Genomic DNA, 19,314 nt, shown 5'->3' on the forward strand with positions numbered 1-19,314 from the left:
CAATAACAAACTTAGTTGGTCTCTAAGCTGCTATTGGAAGGAATTTTTTTATTATGTTTCGACTACGGCATACCAACACGGCTACCGACCTGTAACTGGTGCATCCCTGTCTTACTCAGAATGTCAATGTTGTAGCCTCCACTGACAACTCATTCTTAACTGGAGCCATTTAAAAAATAATCATTGCTTGACAGTTACTAACAACTCCACTGCCCCAGTTAAGATTTCTGCAAATCGTAACAATCTGCAAAAAAATACAACTTAGTGTAAAATTGCAATATTTCTTCTAAAAACCTCTCAAAATCTACTTGAATTTGCTTTCGTGGGATGTCAATATTACATAGGAGCAGCCAATTTTCCCAGAATTGTTTTATGTATTCACTTTCAATTCTGGCTCTTGAGGCATCGTTGTTTTTGCCACTGTAGCCAAATCCCAAATTTTATTAAGCATTCGTTCCAAGAATGTAACTTTTGAGCCATTAGCAGATCTGATGTAAGTCCCTTAAATGTTCTTTGCTTGTGTTAAGCGATGTACAGTTGAGCAGTATTGACGCTGGATCTAAGGGAATGTCACATTTCAATATTTTTCTCATCATTTTATCACCCATCTGGAATTGGAAGGTAGACCGTGCAACCCAAAGGATGAGGGCAGTTTTAAAGCTCTTCCTTTAATTCTGTATAGAGTTAAATCTGCTTTTGCCAACCTGATGGCCTCTCAGAGATTTTGGACTACATCTCCCATCAGCCCTAGGCAGCCTGGCTTTGTCTTGGACTGCACCTGTGCTGATTGGGAATTGTAGTCCAAAACCTCTGAAGAGCGCTAGGTTAGGGACAGCTGTTCTACACACTCTCCCAAGGCCTCTCTGAACATTGAATCATAGACATGTAGAGTTTTAAGGGACCCCGGGCGTCATCTGGTCCAACCCACTGCAACACAGGAACTTTTTGCTTAACATGAGATTCGAACCCACAACCCTTTGATTAAGAGTCTCATTCTCTACCGACTGAGCTATCCCTTATGCCTCTCTTTATCTGTGGCCATATTCCTGGCCTGCTCAGACATCTCAGCCTCCTGCAAGGGCCCTTTTAATAGTTCTGCAAATGAAGCGGGGAACTAATTTTGAACTTGCTGACCGCAGCAGAGAGAGGAGAGACCCAAGAGCTCTGTCTATTTTGGAGCGGACGTCTGAAAGGGTTGGAAAAGGAGCAGGAGCAGCTCTGGTTGCAGAAGACACCCGATGAAGTCATAACTCCGCCTTTGCCAGATGTTTGGGACTACAACTCCCATCATTTTCAGCAGGCATGGCTATCTGATGCTGGGGCTGATGGGAATTGTAGTGCAAAGCATCCAAAGGGACCAGATCAGGCAGAAGCGGAGTTAAGATTTCCATGGACACCGTCGGTCATTTCCACACTTCACCCAATGACTTAGAGGGTTCAAACTCTTTCAGAAATGATGTGTGGGTTGTCTGAAGTGGTAAGGGACCCACAGATCATTTCTGACAGCGTTTGAGCTACTGCAAAATCAAAGGGAGTTTATTTTGCCCTTCGCAGAGCTTGCATATCCAAGTTTCATTCTGTTCTTCCTCTGCACATCGCTCTGATGGCTTTAAATTCTGACGCCACCTGTCAGCTTAGCTGCAGTTCCTGCATTGCACGGGGTTGGGCTAAATGACCTTTGGGGTCCCTTCCAACTCTACATTTCTACGAGATGATGATGACGATGATGATGGAAGAAGGCAAAAACAATGAATAGCTGTCAAAGTGTTTTGCAGGTCTCTATGTTCAATTGCATTTCTTGGTGGTATTATTATTATTATTATTATTATTATTATTATTATTATTATTATTATGGTTTTCTGCCTTGAAGGCAGTCTTCCACTTCCATATTTTGTTGTTTTCAATAAAATGTTCAAACCAAGAATTAGAGGCTTCCCAGGGCAAGGCCCGAAGCTTGTGCTGGAGGAGGTGGAGCAGAGAGAGAAAGAGTGCCACTGGTCATGTGCAGAGGTGCTCTTAGCCCTCATTATCCAGAAGCTTCCAGGCTACCTGAGTCTTCTCAAGGCCACTGCTATCAATAAATCCCTGTTGGGGACAAAGGCCTCACCTGTGCAGTTCCTTTAAAGCAGCATCATACAGTTGTAACAGTTCCCCCAGAGAATCCTGGGAACTGTAGTTCGTTGTTAGGCGATCCCTCCCCCTGTGACCTTCACAGAGCCACAATTCCCAGAGTTCCCTGAAAAAGAGGAATTGATGGTCACACCACTTTAGGAATTGTACTTCCGTGAGAGGGAGAATGGGGGGTGTCACCTAATAACGCTCAACACTCATGACAAACTACAGATCCCAGGATTCCTTCTGGGGAGGAAAGCCATGTTTGTTTAAAGTGGTATAATCGTGCTTTAAATCTGTAGTGTGGACGGCGCCTTAGTGTGGTTCCTCACTGATCTGCTCCTGTTCTGTATCGCAGCCCCACCAAGTCTGAATTCATCCGTGCCAAATACCAGATGCTGGCCTTTGTCCACAAGCTCCCGTGCCGAGATGACGACGGCGTCACCGCCAAGGACCTCAGCAAGGTAGACACCTCTGCGTGCACACGTGAAAGGGGTTTACAAAAAGAACAACTCCAGGGAACCATCAGAGTTAAAAGCAGTGCTTTTTTTCTTAAAAAAAAATGTTTGGGGGTGCTCTCATTTTCCTACTCATATTGAAATACTGCCCCTCAGTGAGGCCAAACTTAGATTCACAAAATGTTTAGAGGTATGCGTACCCCTGCGTCCCCCCAGCACTGGTTAAAAGCAACAATTTACAATAATTCAAAAAATAGTAATTGGAATAAGCTAAAAACCAGATGAAAACACATGTCAGGCTTTGCCTAAGCAAAGAAGTTTTTAGCAGCTGCTGAACGGAGTACACAGCGAAGGCGCCTGACTCATATCACTAGGCAGGGAGTTCCAAAGGACAGGAGCTGCCAGGCTGAAATACGGATTTCTTACAAATGAAGAATGAGTATTGTGTGGCATCTGTAGCCATACCATCTTCCCAGCCTGAAGTGGTTGAGAGGGATTAAATGGGGTATATGAGCTCTTGTTTTCTGGGGTCTTCTTCCCTCGATGTGTGGGGGGCTGGTCAGTTTGTGTGTGCACATGTTTGTAGATAGCTTTGTGTTTCCTTCCACCTGACCTCTCTCCTCCTCGTCCTCCTTCCTCCACAGCAACTGCATTCAAGCGTCCGGACGGGGAACCTGGAAACCTGCTTGCGCCTTCTTTCCCTGGGCGCCCAGGCCAACTTCTTCCACCCGGTGAGCCCCCGCCACGGCCCCATCTCCCAATGTCGGGTTTCTTACCCTGCTAGGTCTTGGAATATCTGCCCTTTTCACTTAACTGGTGGAGCCCGGCTATAGAATAGCCAGGAAAGGGAAAGAGTGCCTCTGGGCATGCGCTGTGTGCGGTGGTAGAGCAAAATCCTCTGCTTTTTGTAGGAGAAAGGGACAACGCCCCTGCATGTCGCTGCCAAGGCGGGCCAGATCCTCCAGGCGGAGCTGCTCGTCGTCTACGGGGCGGACCCCGGGGCGCCTGACGTGAACGGACGCAGCCCCATCGATTACGCCAGGTGAGGGTGTCATGTATAGCCCCGCCCAGTTCTGACTTTAACCCCTCCCACTGCTGGCCCAATATTGCCCATCAACAGGGTGGTGCTGTGGTCTAAACCACTGAGCCTCTTGGGCTTGCCAATCAGAAGGTTGGCAGTTCGAATCCCTGCAATGGGGTGAGCTCCTGTTGCTCTACGCCAGCTCCTGCCAACCTAGAAGTTCGAAAGAACACCAGTGCAAGTAGATAAATAGGTACCACTGCAACGGGAAGGTAAACGGCGTTTCCGTGCACTCTGGTTTCCGTCATGGTGTCCCATTACACCAGAATCGGTTTAGTCCTGCTGGCCACATGGCCCAGAAATCTGTCTGTGGACAAACACCGGCTCCCTCGGCCTGAAAGTGAGATGAGCGCCTCAACCCCATAGTTGCCTTTGATTGGACTTAACCGAGCACAATTCAAAGTTTTGGTGTTGACCTTTAAAGCCCTAAACGGCCTCGGCCCAGTATACTTGAAGGAGCGTCTCCACCCCCATCGTTTTGCCCTTACACTGAGGTCTAGCGCCGAGGGCCTTCTGGTGGTTCCCTCATTGCGAGAAGCAAAGCTACAGGGAACCAGGCAGAGGGCCTTCTCGGTGGTGGCACCCGCCCTGTGGAATGCCTTCCCATCAGATGTCAAAGAGAAAAACAACCACCTAACATTTAGAAGACATCAGAAGGCAGCCCTGTTCAGGGAAGCTTTTAGTGTCTAACAGACCACTGTATTTTAATACAGTGGTCTGTTAGACATTCAGGGAAGTTTTTAATGTGTGACATTTTAATGTATTTTTCATCTTTGTTGGAAGCTGCCCAGAGTGGCTGGGGAAACCCAGGCAGATGGGCAGGGTACAAATAATAAATTATTGTTGTTGTTCTTCTTATTATTATTAAGCTTTTTATCTTTACCTATCAGCAGTCTAATAGATGGTTACCCATTTGTGGTTCCTGATTGCAGCAGATCCACTCTGTTGTGTTAAGTTTGTAACGAGTCCTGTTTACTGGGGTGGGTTCTTCCTCCCTCCCTCTCTCTCCCTGGCCTACCTCGTCTGACCGTTGTCCCTCCTTCCCTCCCCATAGGCAGGCATCTCAGCATGAACTGGCCGAGCGCCTGGTGGAATGCCAATACGAGCTGACGGACAGGCTGGCTTTCTACCTCTGCGGGCGAAAGCCGGGTAAGAGAACCGCACCATGTTCCGAGCGGGAGGGAGCCAATCTTCTGGGATAACAACCTACTACCGCAGCAGCTTTCCACTGAGCGGCCTGTCCAGCCTCCCTTCTGAGCACAGATGAGCTGGGGGCTCAGGGAGGGATCCCTGTTCAAGACAAAAGAGCTGCAGAGCAGAAACAGGGAATCTGCCATGCACTGAGCCAGACGACTGGCCAGCCTAGTTCAGTGTTGTCTCCCCTGCCTGGCAGGATCTGTCCAGGATTTCAGATAAAGCATCTCTCCCAACCCAATCTGGAGATGTCCAGGATTCAACCTGAGACCTTCTGCATGCAAAGATGCAACCCTCTGAGCTAACACACGGCGTTTCCTGTGTTCCTGTTTAAATCGGCTCCTAAATCAGAACCTTGAGGAGCGACATCTACCGTATTTTTCGCTCCATAAGATGCACCTGACCATAAGACACACCTATTTTTTAGAGGGGGAATGCAAGAAAAAAAAATTCTTTAAAGGGAGCGCCGAGCAGAGCCTGTATGCATTCCAGGCTCTGCTCAGCACTCCCTTTCACGAGCCGCATGGAGCTGTGTGTGGCGCTTGCAGGCTTTTCCTCCTCAGGGAAAAGCCTGCAAGCACCACACACACGCTTAGTGCGCTCTTTAAAGGGAGCTTTTCCCTTTAAAGCTCTTGAGCGCTTTTCCGTGAAGTGGAAAAGCCCCCAAGAGCCGCGCACACGCTCGTGTGATTCACTCGTCCTTTCCCAAATTCCCCTTTTGTGCAATATTGCTATTTTTCTTGCTTTATTAAAAAATGTAGCGATCGGAATTGTGTTTACCGTTAAGGCAAGAGTGGCGTGACTTGATTCTGTTTAGGAACTTCCTCTCCGCTGCTCTTCTCTCAGGAAACTTCGCCACGGGGCCATTGCTTTTTCGCTCACACGCAATGATGGCATGGCTGTTGTTGTTTAAAATCCTTACCTTTCCAGATAATTCCTGGCATTCACTGTTTCTGCTGCAGCAGAGCAAGTGGGAATGTATATTTTGGTGGTGCTGGGGAATGAGCCATCCTGCTTATCTTTGTGGAACCAGGGAGTCGGCCCAGGGACCCCCAGCGGTCATCTAGTCCAACCCCTGCAATGCAGGGGTTCCAGTGAGCCTGCGAACCTGCCTCTGCAAGGGGGGGCAGGGCGACTGGATTTGGCAAAGCCGCTCTCGATCTTACTCAATCCATTTCCTTTCTTTATTTTGTCTCTCTACGCAGACCACAAGAATGGGCATTACATCATCCCGCAAATGGCAGACAGGTGGGGAACAGTGACAATTCATGGCACGCTTGTTCAAAATGCAATTGAAATCATTTAACTCAACAGAACTGGCGGACTTGATGCAGGGAGGCCAGCTATTTCAAAGTCTGATCGTCATTTGCGCCCCCTGCTGCCTCCTTGCCTCTTGGCCTCCCACTTTGAGAACGACTGCTCTGGCCTCCTAAACCGCATCCTGGTACAGTCGTGCCTCGGAAGCCGAACGGAAGCCGTTCCAGAAGTCCGTTCGACTTCCAAAATGTTCAGAAATCAAAACGTGGCTTCCGATTGGCTGCAGGAAGCTCTTGCAGCCAATCGGAAGCCCCGTTGGACGCTCAGGTCCTGAAGAATGTTCACAAACCGGAACACTCACTTCCGGGTTTGCGGCGTTCAGGAGCCAAAGCGGTGTTCGGGATCCAAGCTACGACTGTATTATAGAATTGTTGAGTTGGAAGGGACCGCTAGTGCCATCTAGTCCAACCCCCTGCAATGTAGGAATCTCACCCAAGGCAGGACTCAAACCCACGACCCTGAGATTAAGAGTCTCATGCTTGGCCAACTGAGCCGCCTACAGCTGAATCAAGAGCCTGCCCCATCATTGCTCCTCAGATCTGACCTTTGGGTGCTTCTGCCTCGAGGGCTGGGTGGTGGTGGCCCCTCTGACGTCTCCGAGGAGGGTTCTTAAGCAGGTTGCTCTCACCCACCCCAAAGGGGGGATCCTCTGCACCAGATACAGGGGGCCCTGGCTGCTTGTCAAAGGCCCCAGGCTGTGATGTATTTTGGTCTTACAATCATAGAATTGTACTGGAAGGGTTCATGAGGGTCATCTAGTCCAACCCACTTCAGTGCATCCCTCGGCTCAGTTTTGGGCACGGTCTGGGTCAGTGTTAGGGAAGGAGAGACTGGCTTGATATCTTGACCCAGCGAGCGCCTGCAAGACCTTCAGGAGGCGAGTGCGAATCCCCACCCCTTGGCTACATAACACTCTGCTTTTGTTTTTTTTCTTAACATCCTCACTTTTCCTCTCTTTTTCCAACCCCTCGCTGCCTTTCCGGAGTTCAGAGTGCGCCCAAAATGCATGTCTCAAAGGTATCAAGGCTTCAGCTACCGTCTGCATGACGCCACCATCGCCATGTGTGCCCCACACCCCCTCCAAATTTCTAGGGAGATATAATGTGGATTATCAGTGTCTGCTTTATGGGGTGGGCTTGGAGGAGTTTGGATGCAAAATGGCAGGGAGGGTGGGAATAAATAGAATATTTTTGTGACCACGTTTGGCCTGTCAGTCTCTCCTCACACCCCCAGTCTTCTGCAGGGCTGGAAAAACCCCAGGATTATCAGTGCTTAGAAGGTTGCCCTTGAGAGAATCTGCCCAAGGGTCTAGGGATCCAAAGAGAGCCTGGCTGCTGGAGCCCACCTAGTCCAGCACCTGCTTCTCACTGTGGCTAGCCAGATTTGGCTAAATGCCGCCACCTCTGGCAGCAAGCAAAGTCGTATGGAAACCGGACGGAAGTGTGATATAAATGGGCATAAGAAGGGCCTATCATCTCCATCGCGCTCTCACCTGCGTCCATCGGTCTGAAGACGAACCTGCGTCCCCCCTCAATTATGATGATGATGATGATAAATATAATAATAATAATAATACACTTTTATTTATACCCCACCCTTCCCGGTTCAGAAAACCAGGCTCAGGGCGGCTAACAACACTTGTATCACTTAATTGTGGTACAACAAAAAACAGCATAAAATACCGTGTAAAAGCGCGAATAACAAGAAATTCAAAGTTCTAACATCAGTTTAGGGCTAGCTGGCAAGGAGGCCAGGGGAGAATTAGCTGTGGGATCCCAGAATGGGTAATCTTCATAAAAGGGGAGGGGGAGGGAAGGGAAGGGGAATAACAGATCAGGCTAAATTCACATTGAAAACCAGGCAAAATAGCTCTGTCTTACAGGCCTTGCGAGTTGGCAGGGTCCCCCAAAGGCCATCTAGCCCAACCCCAGGAATCCCAGCTAAGGAACCCCTTAGCTTCCATCCACCCTCAGCTTAAAAACCTCCAGCCCTTACAAATCTGTTTGTCGAAACTTCTTCGTTGGGGGTATTCTGCAGATGTGAACGGTCTGGCGCCAGGCAGCATTTGGAGGGTGTAAGGGGTGTGGGTGTGTTGGTGGGTTGCATGGAAATGGGCATTGTTCCCCCATTTCATTTCCGCTGGAAGAAGATTGACGGCTTCTTGGCCCTTCTCCCCAACAGCCTGGACCTCTCTGAGCTCGCCAAGGCAGCCAAGAAGAAACTGCAGGCGGTAAGTCTTCGAGGACGGTTCTGGCTTTTGTTGTGGGTGGCAGGGTGGCGAGGTTCCTGGGTGGGGTGTCGTAAGCCTGTCCCTGAGAGTCAGGAGGCCCCCGTGGCCAGTTCAGAAACAGATCTCCCCGCCCCAGGCTTTCTCCCCCTTGAAAACGTGCTGTTTTATTGCCCCTGAACTGGGGAGCCAACATGGCCCCCTCCAGATGTTTCTCAATGAGGGGAGTTGGGAGACACAGACCTCCAACATCTGGAGGCCCTGCAGATCCCCTCCCATCCCTGAAATAAGCTCATTCCCCTGTCTCTGGAAGGAAAACCTCTTTTAAATAGAAGCATTGCTTCTTGGGGGGGGTGCCTCTTTTGAATAAAGACGTTCCTTCTCTCTCTTGGGGGGCAGTTTCTTCCAAATAGAGGCATTCCTCCTCTACTTGCTTTTTAAAAGTGACCAGGCTTTTCCATGTATAAAACTAGGTTTTTTAAAAATAAAAAATAAGCTTTAAAAACTGGGGGGTGATTGGTTGCAGCCGCAAGCTGCAGATTGTCATTGGCGATTTGTGGTGTGATTGGCGGCTGCGGCAAGGGCGGCTGAGGATGGGCTGTCGCTGCGGCAATTGTGCTTGCTTTTTGCTTCCGCTGTTGGCAGACGCTTATAGCAGACGTGAGCGATTGTTAGCCGGCATAAGTGATTGCAACCGTCAGGTTAGTGATGTACTTCGTTCACACCCGCACCGCACCCCAAAAAGCTCAACAGCTCTGGCAATGCTGCCCAAAAAAAACTTTGGGCCATTTTCTGAAATTGGAGTCCCCAAAATTAGGGGGCATCTTATACATGGAAAAGTATGGTACTTTAGATTTTCTTTGGAATACAGTGTTAAGTAGATAATAATAATAATAATAATAAGAAGAAGAAGAAGAAGAAGAAGAAGAAGAAGAAGAAGAAGTTATTATTTATACCCCGCCCATCTGACAGGGTTTTCCCAGCCACTCTGGGCGGCTTCCAACAAAGTATTAAAATACAGTGGTCTGTTAAACATTAAAAGCTTCCCTAAACAGGGCTGCCTTCAGTTTATAAAGCAAGTTTCTCTCCTGCATCGCACATCCCCAAGGAACATAACAACACAATGAAATTCAAAGCCATTGATTGCACATTTGTTCAGAAAGCCAATTAAAACTATGGAGGTTAATTAGTTCGACAAAACTGATGAACTTGATCCAGTGACCTCAGCTTTGGGGACATCTGAGAGTCATTTACACCTTTAGCACGCGCACCCACACCCTGCCCCCTTGCACTCTTGCCCCCCACCGGGTATCCCACCCCCATAACTCACTTTGGGAACCTCTGGATCATGGGATTACTTCCTACTCACGAGTCTGGCTCCTGACTGGCTGTAACCATTAAGCAACGCTTCCCCCTCGAAGACCATTCTCTTCTCTGCTCTGACACTTTTCTTCCCCAATTACCACCTGGAACCCTGTTAATGAGCCGCTTATCTCATTTCTCTCCCCTCCCACCCCAAATCTCAATCTCTCTCTCTCTCTCTAGCTAAGCAACCGTCTCTTTGAGGAACTCGCCATGGACGTCTACGATGAAGTGGATCGCCGGGAGAATGATGCAGGTGAAGAGTTTTGGGGGTGGGGGTCTTGAAGTTGGGGGGGTCATCTAGTCCAACCCCCTGTTGAGTGAGGGTGGGGCTTTCCCCTTTCTCAGTCATATCCTCCATTTGGAGGGATGGCATGGAGATTCCAATGCTTTATAGGCTTTGCCCAGCTTGAAGACTTATGAATTCATTGTAGTTCTTCCTCTGGCCTTTAGGTGGCAATGTGCACTCAGTTGCTTGTGGTAATATCATTGGAAGAATCTATTGTTATTATTTGGGGGGTGGAGTGGATGGATTCGAACTCTGGCTTCATCCAGACTCCCTCCAACACCCTCTAGTTCAGGCATAGGCAAACTCTGGCCCTCCAGCTGTTTTGGGACTACAATTCCCATCATCCCTGACCACTGGTCCCATTAGCTAGGGAAGATGGGAATTGTAGTCCCAAACATCTAGAGGGCCGGAGTTTGCCTATGCCTGCTCTAGTTCCACTGCCCAAACTTATTTCTCTGTTTCCTCTCGCCTTGTATTTTCTCCCCCCAAACTTACATTTTCTCCCCTTATCTGCGATTGCTGGGGTTGGGCTAGAGGACCTCTTCGTTCCCTTCCAGCTCTGCAATTCTACAACTAAGCCTCTGCCCCAACTTTGGCTATGTCAGTTTCTGTTCTGAAATTTGAAAGAACGTGGTTTCTTTCCCACCCCACCCCTTTTATATAAAGTATTTTAGTGGTTTACTCCAAGAAGAGACTAAAGATTATTAGGTTTTTTTGGGGGGGGGGGGCGTCAATACAACTTGGCTCAATTGCGAGAGCCACCTGGAATCATTTTTCTGGGCCAGGGTTCTTGTGTGTTCTGCTCACTGGCGTCCACTGTGGTTGGTGGTGATGGTGGAAAGAGAGCTGTCCTCGTCCCACACACACACTGACAACCCATAATTCCCTGGGGTGTGAGGTGACTTGAGGTGAGAACCTGAAGGCCAGAAATGTGAGGTTCCTCTGCTCCTTCCTTAAGCCTGCCTGCCACCTTCTTTTGAGACAGAGGACGCTTAAAGGAAGTTTCTCCTACTGGTCTGAATGTCTTTTGTATGTGGGCGCAGGCTGCCGCCATCTTGTTCTGCGCTACAAGCTACAAAATGTCTTGTGCCGGCCTTGGGGAAAAGAGGCAGGGGTGTTTGTGGGGCAAAAAGATGCCATCACCTTTGAATGGAGGGGGGGGGGAGTAGGGTTCATCTGCCACTTCTCTATGCCCCTCACCCTATGCCTGCTTTTAAAAATAGTTTGATGTTTTATTCTAGTGGGTGGTGTTCGTTGTTTTTTTAAAAAACTATTTTATTTCATTAAAGTTACATAACACTTGATTGCAAAGCAAACAAGCAAAACTAAGCAGGTTGCAAAAAAGGGCAAAACAAGGACGTTATTAGTTGAACACAATTGTTAAAAACCTACAAAAGAAAATTAAGACCAACAATAAGATAAAAACGGCATTCTGCGTTTGCCTTAACGAAAAATGTTTTTAGCAGGTGCTGGGAAAAGTACAGCGAAAGCACCTTCTTGGTGTCAAGAGGCAGGGAGTTCCAGAGGCTGGGTGCTGCCGTACTAAACGATGGATATTTTTTTTTTTTTACAAATGCAAAATGAGCATTATGTGGCCAGAGCCTCTAATTATTTAGTTCTGCTGTTGCTGGTCTGTCTTGTTTTGGTGCTGAAGTTTGTTTTAATTTGTGGGTTGTTGTAGTAAAGATTGGTGTGAGTGCTTAGTGGTTGCAATTTTCAGATTTGGTCTCTGTGTGTAAAATGTCTGGCGTTTGGTTTTCATCTCGAGAGAGAGTGGGACCCAGATGTGAGAATAAATACGGGGCAAGCTGGCTCCTTGCGCCTATTCCCACATGCTCCACTCTTACCTCCCCTTTCCTAAGATTCGAATTCGGTACACACATTTGCCATGCGTCAGCCTGTGTATGCACCATACAGGCAAGACACATTTAAAGCGCATTCCCCCCCAAAGTGTCCTGGGAACTGCAGTTTACCCCACGCAGGGCTATATTTCCCAGAAAACTACAGTTCCCAGGACTTTTTTATTGCAATGAGTGGGGAATAAATGCATGGTGTTTGCACAGCCCATTGAAACCTCTCCTGTGTTCCAGAATCAGGACAATGCGTGTGGCTCACTTCCTTTCTCTGCCTCCCTCCCCCCCCCCCCCGTTTTAGCTTGTGGGAGGAAAGTGGTCAGTGGTTTGTTTGCAGATTGCCTGGGGCCTTTCCCCAACTTGGGTCTCTCCAGATGTTTCAGACAACATCAGCCTCAGGCTAGCACAGCCCTTGCATCCTGGCTGGGAGCCTGCCGCTTTAAAACCAAAATTCACCTTCTCCGAAAGCTGAATTCTGTCTCCGGCGTCCGAGGTCAGAGCCTAAGAAGATCCTGGCTGCTGGATCAGACCAAAGGCTTTTAAGGTTTTAAAGCAGATGTTGGATGGATTCTTTAGCTGGGATCCCTGCATTGAAGGGGGGGGGGTCTGGTCCAGCATCCCGTCTCCCACAGCTGCCACCTGGATTCCCATTGTAGGAAAACCCTCAAGCCGGGATTTGAACGCAGGATTTTGACCAGACCTCTCTTCCATGCTGCCCAACCCCCCAGAGTGCTGCTCCTGGCATCTTTGCAAATCCATTTTCGTCCGCTCCTCCGGCAAGAAAGGAAAAAAATACCCCGCCAGCGATTCCTTGCCCAGGCGCGGCTCGTTCATCTCCTTGGCCCGAAGCCCGAAATCTTGGCCGTGTGGCTGAGTCATCCCCAAACCCAGCCCCTTGGGAGAGCAGGGAAAGGGGGAGAGCGGCGTGGGAAGGGGGGTGTTTGGGAAGGGGGGGCAGGCCTGACATCTTCCAGCAGGCTAAGTCCTGCGTTGTAGCGAATCTCCCCCCTCTTTTCCCACCCACCCACCCAAAAGAGCGAGGCGGCAGAACGAAGCGCTTTGGCTGCGGTTCTGTGGGAACGTGGCCACTTTCTCTCTTTCCCGGCCACCCTGGAGCGGGCCTCCCCTCCCCCCCTTTCATTCCTGGCCGGCCGAATCCTTTGCAGGGATAAATCTTCCCTTTTGCTCCCTCTGCAAACTCCAGGCCCCTTTGTAAAAGTTGCCCCAGAGTCCGGACAAAGCTGGTAAGAGGATGTTTGTGTGTGCATTTGGGGGGTGGGCAGCGGTTGGACTGTCCCTGGGCGAGGTGGGTGGGTTTTTCGTGGAGCCTGCTGAGTTTGGGGTGGGGCTTGCAAGCCCTTTTAGGGACCAGAGAACTCCCAGGCTGGATTCCTTTATGGGGGTGGGTGGGTCACCCCCCCACACACCAACACCCACCCTGTCTGGGCGTCAGCCAAGGCTGCTCCCTTCCCTGCGACTTGGGAGTAGCCGGTTTCCTCCCTTGCAGTTTTAAAAAGATTCTTCTTCTTCCCAGAAGTTGCCTGCAGAAAGGGGGTGGTTTTCAAAAAGGCCGCAGGGAGGTTGTAATCTGTACTCGCGCTGTTGTCTTTTTAGCTGTGCCCCGAGGGATCTGGGTGGCGCGGGTTGAGCTGGGGACTTGCCGGGGGTTTTTTGGGGGGGAGCACGGTTCGAGTGTTTGTGTTTCTGGAGAAGCGGGGACATTGAGTGTGTTTTCAGCTTTTGACGCAACTGTTATCGATGATGATGATGATAAAAGGGGAAAGAGGAGCAGCTGGCCTTTCCCAGTTGAAGAGTCCAACGACAGGACATGTTTACGTGGAAGTAATTTGCCGCTGCCACCAGCGCTTGGCGTGAAATTGCCTTCCTGGTGAGCACACTTGTCTGACTTGCAGCATCATATTTCTGGGGAAAGGCTGTGGTTCATTTGCTGACCATCTCTGCATGCAGAAGGTCCTGGGTTCAAACTCCAGCAGAACCATGAGGGCTGGAACCTGACTTTAGAAGCAGGACCACAGCTCGGGAGTAAGGCTTTGTATACAGAAGGTCCCAGGTTCAATCCCTGGGCAGCAAAAGAGAGACCCCTTGCCTGAAACCCCGGAGAGCTGCTGCCAGTCAGTGTAGACAGTGCTGAGCTAGATGGACCAAATGGCCTGACTCAGTATAATGTGGTTTCTTATGTTCCTGCTTCAACCAGCCCTTTATTTGGAATCATGAGGACTAGAATCTTGCTCTGTTTTTAGGGGAAGAGCCCAGTGGCAGAGCACCTGCTTTGCATACAGAAGGACTTGGGTTCAATCCCCATGGCATTTCCCGGAAGTGCTGGGTTTGAAACTCAGGAGGGCCTCTGCCAGTCAGTGTTGGCAATACTGAGCTAGGTGATACATGTAGCTCCTTGATTCTTAGGCAGTTTCTTAGGTTCCTGTATCTTAAGGCTGTAGCTCACTGGTAGAGCACCTCTTTTACATGCAGAAGGTTAAATCCCCAATGGCATCTCCAGGCAGGGCCAGAAATATCCCCTGCCCTGAAACCCCCGGAGGGCCGCTGCTGGCCAGTGTAAGTAAGCTAGATGGACCAATGGCTCCCTGTGTTGTAGTCTTGTGTGTGTGCGTATGCATCCTCCTGCAACAACAACCCTGTGAGGCAGCTCATAGGACAAGGAACTGACCTTGACAGCGTGAGTGAGTCGCTCAGGGGTACTTAAAGATACGAGTGGCAGAGATTTGTCATCTGGGCATCTCCGAGAATTGCTAATAATACACACCCAAAAGGCAGTGATGTTTACAGAGCAGTGGCTTGGAGATTTCAGCAAGAACTTCAGAAGAGAGCCCTGAGCTGGGTCAGACCAAAGGGGAACCTTTGGCCAGGCAGGGACCAGACCTGCCATCACTGAGGACCTCGAATCACTTCCAGGAAAGGACTGTTGTGTCTCTTTCAGGCCAGCTGCCCCTTCCTAAGAAGGAGAGACAACAGTGGAGGAAGTGAGAGGCTGGAATAGGGCATGAAAGTATCAATTAGTGTAGCCCAACATGTCTTGAATCCTCTTCTTTGGGGGCATTTAGCCCTTTTCTTTCCAAAATAGGGCAGACAACAGCACAGAAAGTGAGAGCCTGTAAAATGCGTGGAAGCATCAATTTAGTGCTGCTTTCAATTCCTCCTCTCCCCATTTTTTTATTCATTTTATAACACAAATAAGCAACACAAACAGAAAAACAAACAATATAAACAAAATCTTGTCTTATCCTTATTTTTTCTAAACATTGTTAGGTGGGCTTCCCCAAGCCCCCCCTGATTTTCATTCTACCTCATCTTTAGCAGTTTACGTATATCATAATTTCTAACCATTTTTTTTCTATCACGCTTACTTTTACCATAAAAATCAACCCTACGGCCTATATCCACTTCCAAAGCTATTCTAAGATTTAAATATTAACATATTTTTTTCAAATATTCCTTAAACTTCTTCCAATCTTCTTCCACCGTCTCTTCTCTATGGTCTCGGAGTCTCCCAGTCAATTCGGCAAGTTCCATAATTAGTGCTGCTTTCAAACTTCCTCAGGGGCACTGATAAAATATGTTGGCATCCATCTGTCCCGAGAGACAATGGAGTGTGCCTCTGCGGGTGAAGTCAAACAGCTGTGTTTGCAGTACCTCCCTGGGGTGCAAGCCTGGGCAGGGCAGAGGGAGCTCCTGGGCTGCCTAAATGACAAGATGTGGTCCAAAGGAAAGCAGAGAAAGATGTTTGGCACCAGCTTGGCTGCAGGAGTTGCTGGAGGGAGGCGTACAAGGTGCCATCCAACCGCCTTAGGGACTTCACTCTGAATTTGTGTAGGGTTTGCTCTGAGCCTTTTCTTCTCCCGAAGAGATCCCGCAAGGCAGCAGAGCTTTAGGATCAGAGTTTTCCTTCTCCTAGTTGGGTTACCTTCCCAGGTGGACGAGTCCCTCACTTCCCTCCACAGCACACGCAGAAACTGCCTTCTGGGCCATTGGGTCCACTCCGTCAGATGGATAAAATAAAGCATCTTATATTTCCCATTTTGTGTTATTTCCCCAGTGTCCCAGTGCAGACATTTTGAAACACACTGGACTGAGCATAGGGGATATTTCTGCATCTAGCCTTCCCTTCCAGCAAAAGCATTTGTGGTCTGCCCACCCCTTATCGGGGCGAGTCTTGGGATGATGCCCCCTGGCCCCCCAAAACCTTTCCGAATGTGTCTGTGCAGGGCAGCTGGCTAACAATACCTTTCTTCCTGCCTTCCTTTCTCCCTACAAAGTCTGGCTCACGACGCAGAACCACAGCACCCTGGTGACGGAGCGCAGTGCAGTCCCCTTCCTTCCTGTGAACCCCGAATATTCTGCAACGCGCAATCAGGTAAAGCGGGTGGGACCCTACTTATTTCTGTGCGGCTGAGGCCGGCCCTCTCTGCCTACTGTGGTTAATTCTTGGAGGGCAGGGATGGAGAGAGCTGGCTGGGGCTTCTATCTGGGCCTTGAATCCAGGGCTAGAATTCCTGGGGCCAGATTCCAGAGAGCCAGTGGGGTGTAGTGGTTAGAGTGTTGGAATAGGACCTGCGAGAGACAAGGGTTCGAATCCCTCTCTTGGCCAAGAAGCCCAATGTGTGTAGCCTTGGGCCAGTCACCTCCTGTCAGCCTATCCTACCTTGCAGGGTTTTTGTGAGATAAAACAGAGAGGAGGAGAATTGTCTTGTCTTTTAATGCAGAAAGTCCTAAACCTGACTCTGGGTGTTCATCGCGATTCCTGGATCTGGGCCGAGCTCTGCCTCCGTTCTGGGCTGGTACGCCTCCCCCCCCCCCCATGTGGATGATTCTCTTTCTCTCTTTCTACCAGGGACGGCAGAAACTTGCCCGCTTCAATGCCCGGGAATTTGCCACCCTCATCATCGATATCTTAAGCGAGGCAAAACGTCGGCAGCAGGGCAAAAGCCTCTCCAGCCCCACAGGTTAGGGGGCAAGAGAGAGACGGGGTGCTGTGGGAACAGGGGGGCTGGAGGTCCACCCTGTCCCTTTACGGGGTTGTCACCTTCTCCCTGCAGAGATCCTCGACTCCTCCCTCCACGGGCCCAGCGACCTCGACGACCAACACGACTACGACAGCGTTGCCTCAGACGAGGACACGGACCAGGAGCCGCTCCGCAGTGCCAACGCGGGGCGCAATAACCGCGCTCGGGTAAGCCTCCCCCCGGGAAAAAGAGGGGGGGAGGGAACCGTGACGTGCGGCAATCAGCAATGAGGACTAGTTTCCTGAGTAACAGCTTTCATTTCCATCAAAATCAAATTCCAGAAATCTTGCCCCAACTTACGTTCTCACCATAAAGGATAATGCTCCCCAGGTTTATTGCAACCCTTCCAACGCTGGAGAATGACATTTTTGACATTTGCAAAGGAGCACGATACCATCTGTGTAGTCATTTCGAAGAGTTTTCCCTAAGAAAACAGATTTTTAGGGTCACGATTCTCACGTTTTGTTCCAATCCTTGGCGGGTGTGTGTGTGTGTTCCAATACAGTGGTGCCTCGCAAGACGAAATTAATCCGTTCCTAGAGGCTCTTCGTATAGCGGTTTTTTCGTCTTGCGAAGCAAGCCCATTGACAGCCTAGCGGATTAGCGCTATTAGCGGTTTAGCGGCTTTTAGAGGCTTATCAGCTTAGCGGATCAGCTGATAAGCGGCTTAGCTGCTTAGGAAAGGGGGGGAGGGGGGAAAAACCCGCAGGAACTCGCAAGACATTTTCGTCTTGCGAAGCAAGCCCATAGGGAAATTCGTTTTGCAAAGCGCCTCCAAAACGGAAAACCCTTTCGTCTAGCGGGTTTTCCGTCTTGCGAGGCATTCGTCCTGCGGGGCACCACTGTATCTGGTTCCTATACCTTTGTAAGGGGGGTATAACAGATCTGTAAATTACATGAAGCAATATAGAGTACAGTTTAGAAACTAATAGGGCAAAAAATCTTCCAGCTTTGTCTAGGGTGTTGGGAGGGGGGAACCCCATTTCCTGGCAAAATCTGCTTGGTTTGTTGCTGTTGGCATTCCGCACTGATTTACAAGCATTCCGCAAAGCATGTTGTTTTTTGCCTGGAACATTTTTGTGTCCACCCCAGTAATGACCCCATCTCACTGAGCTCTCTTTCTTTCTCTCTCTCTCTCTCTCTCTCTCTCTCTCTCTCTCCCTCTCTCTCCTCTTGGAAAAAAAGAGCATGGATTCCTCGGACCTCTCAGATGGTCCCATCACGCTGCAGGAGTACCTGGAGGTCAAGAAGGCGCTGGCCGCCTCCGAAGCAAAAGTGCAGCAGCTGATGAAAGTCAACAACAGCCTGAGCGACGAGCTGAGGCGGCTGCAGAGAGAGGCAGGTTGCTGTTGGGGGCTTGGGGGGATTGGGAAGGGAGCGTCCTGGAAGTGGTCTGAACAGGAGCAGCGACCGCGCAGTGAAATTTGGCAACTTCACAAGGCGGAAGGAAGAAAGGGTCTGGGATTGATGGCTGAGGCCAGGGGAATGGAGGATGCTGCCTTATGTTACGTCCCGACTCTTGGTCCAGATAGTACTTTGCAGTGTGATGCAGCAGCAAAAAGAGCTAGTGCTATTCTGGGCTGCATCAAGAGAAGTCTAGGGACTACAACTCCCATCATCCCTAGCTAACAGGACCAGTGGTCAGGGATGATGGGAATTGTAGTCCCAAAACAGCTGAAGGGCCAAGTTTGGCCATCATTGGTCTAGATCATGGGTAGGCAAACTAAGGGCCGGGGGGGCCAGATCCGGCCCAATCTCCTTCTAAATCCGGCCCACGGACGGTCCAGGAATCAGCGTGTTTTACATGAGTAGAATGTGTCCTTTAATTTAAAATGCATCTCTGGGTTATTTGTGGGGCATGGGAATTTGTTCATTTTCTTTTTCAAAATATAGTCCGGCCTCCCACAAGGTATGAGTGGACCAGCCCCCTGCTGAAAAAGTTTGCTGACCCCTGGACTAGATCAAGGGAAGTCATAGTCCCACTCTATTTTGCCTTGGTCAGACTCAGACCACACCTGGAATACTGTGTCCAGTTCTGGGCGCCACAATTTAAGAAGGATGTTGACAAGCTGGGAGGTGGGCAGAGGAGGGAGACCAGGATGACCAGGGGTCTGGAAACCAAGCCTGATGAGGAACGGTCGAGGGAGTTGGGGATGTTTAGCCTGGAAAAGAGGAGACTGAGAGGAGATATGGGAGCCATCTTCAAATATGTGAAGAGATATTTGGAAGAGGAAGCAAGCTTCTTAAACTCTGGTGCCCAGAACTGAACACAGTTTTCCAGGAGGAATCTGACCAAGGCAGAATAGAGAGGGATTATTACTTCCCTTCATCTGGACACTAGACTTCTCTCGATGCAGCCCAGAATAGCATTAGCTTTTTTTG

At 49.5% G+C, this 19,314-nt stretch overlaps 1 protein-coding gene across 4 annotated transcripts in view; it reads left to right on the forward strand.

Moving 5' to 3' along the window:
- Positions 1-19,314, forward strand: part of GIT1 (GIT ArfGAP 1) — a 51,498-nt gene that overhangs the window by 24,951 nt on the left and 7,233 nt on the right. For 2 of the 4 annotated variants that reach the window (XM_083715107.1, XM_083715108.1), the window contains exons 4-15: positions 2,471-2,576; positions 3,215-3,301; positions 3,482-3,612; positions 4,706-4,800; positions 6,051-6,093; positions 7,153-7,179; positions 8,344-8,392; positions 9,935-10,007; positions 16,186-16,283; positions 16,761-16,872; positions 16,966-17,099; positions 18,118-18,270. In XM_083715107.1, coding sequence (XP_083571233.1) covers positions 2,471-2,576; positions 3,215-3,301; positions 3,482-3,612; positions 4,706-4,800; positions 6,051-6,093; positions 7,153-7,179; positions 8,344-8,392; positions 9,935-10,007; positions 16,186-16,283; positions 16,761-16,872; positions 16,966-17,099; positions 18,118-18,270 — 1,108 coding nt within the window. The remainder of the gene's footprint in view (positions 1-2,470; positions 2,577-3,214; positions 3,302-3,481; positions 3,613-4,705; positions 4,801-6,050; positions 6,094-7,152; positions 7,180-8,343; positions 8,393-9,934; positions 10,008-16,185; positions 16,284-16,760; positions 16,873-16,965; positions 17,100-18,117; positions 18,271-19,314) is intronic. The other 2 variants (XM_083715109.1, XM_083715110.1) reach the window with 1 other exon arrangement.

This window comes from Podarcis gaigeae, assembly GCF_964106915.1.
Source record: "Podarcis gaigeae genome assembly, chromosome: 15".
Lineage (NCBI taxonomy): Eukaryota > Metazoa > Chordata > Lepidosauria > Squamata > Lacertidae > Podarcis > Podarcis gaigeae.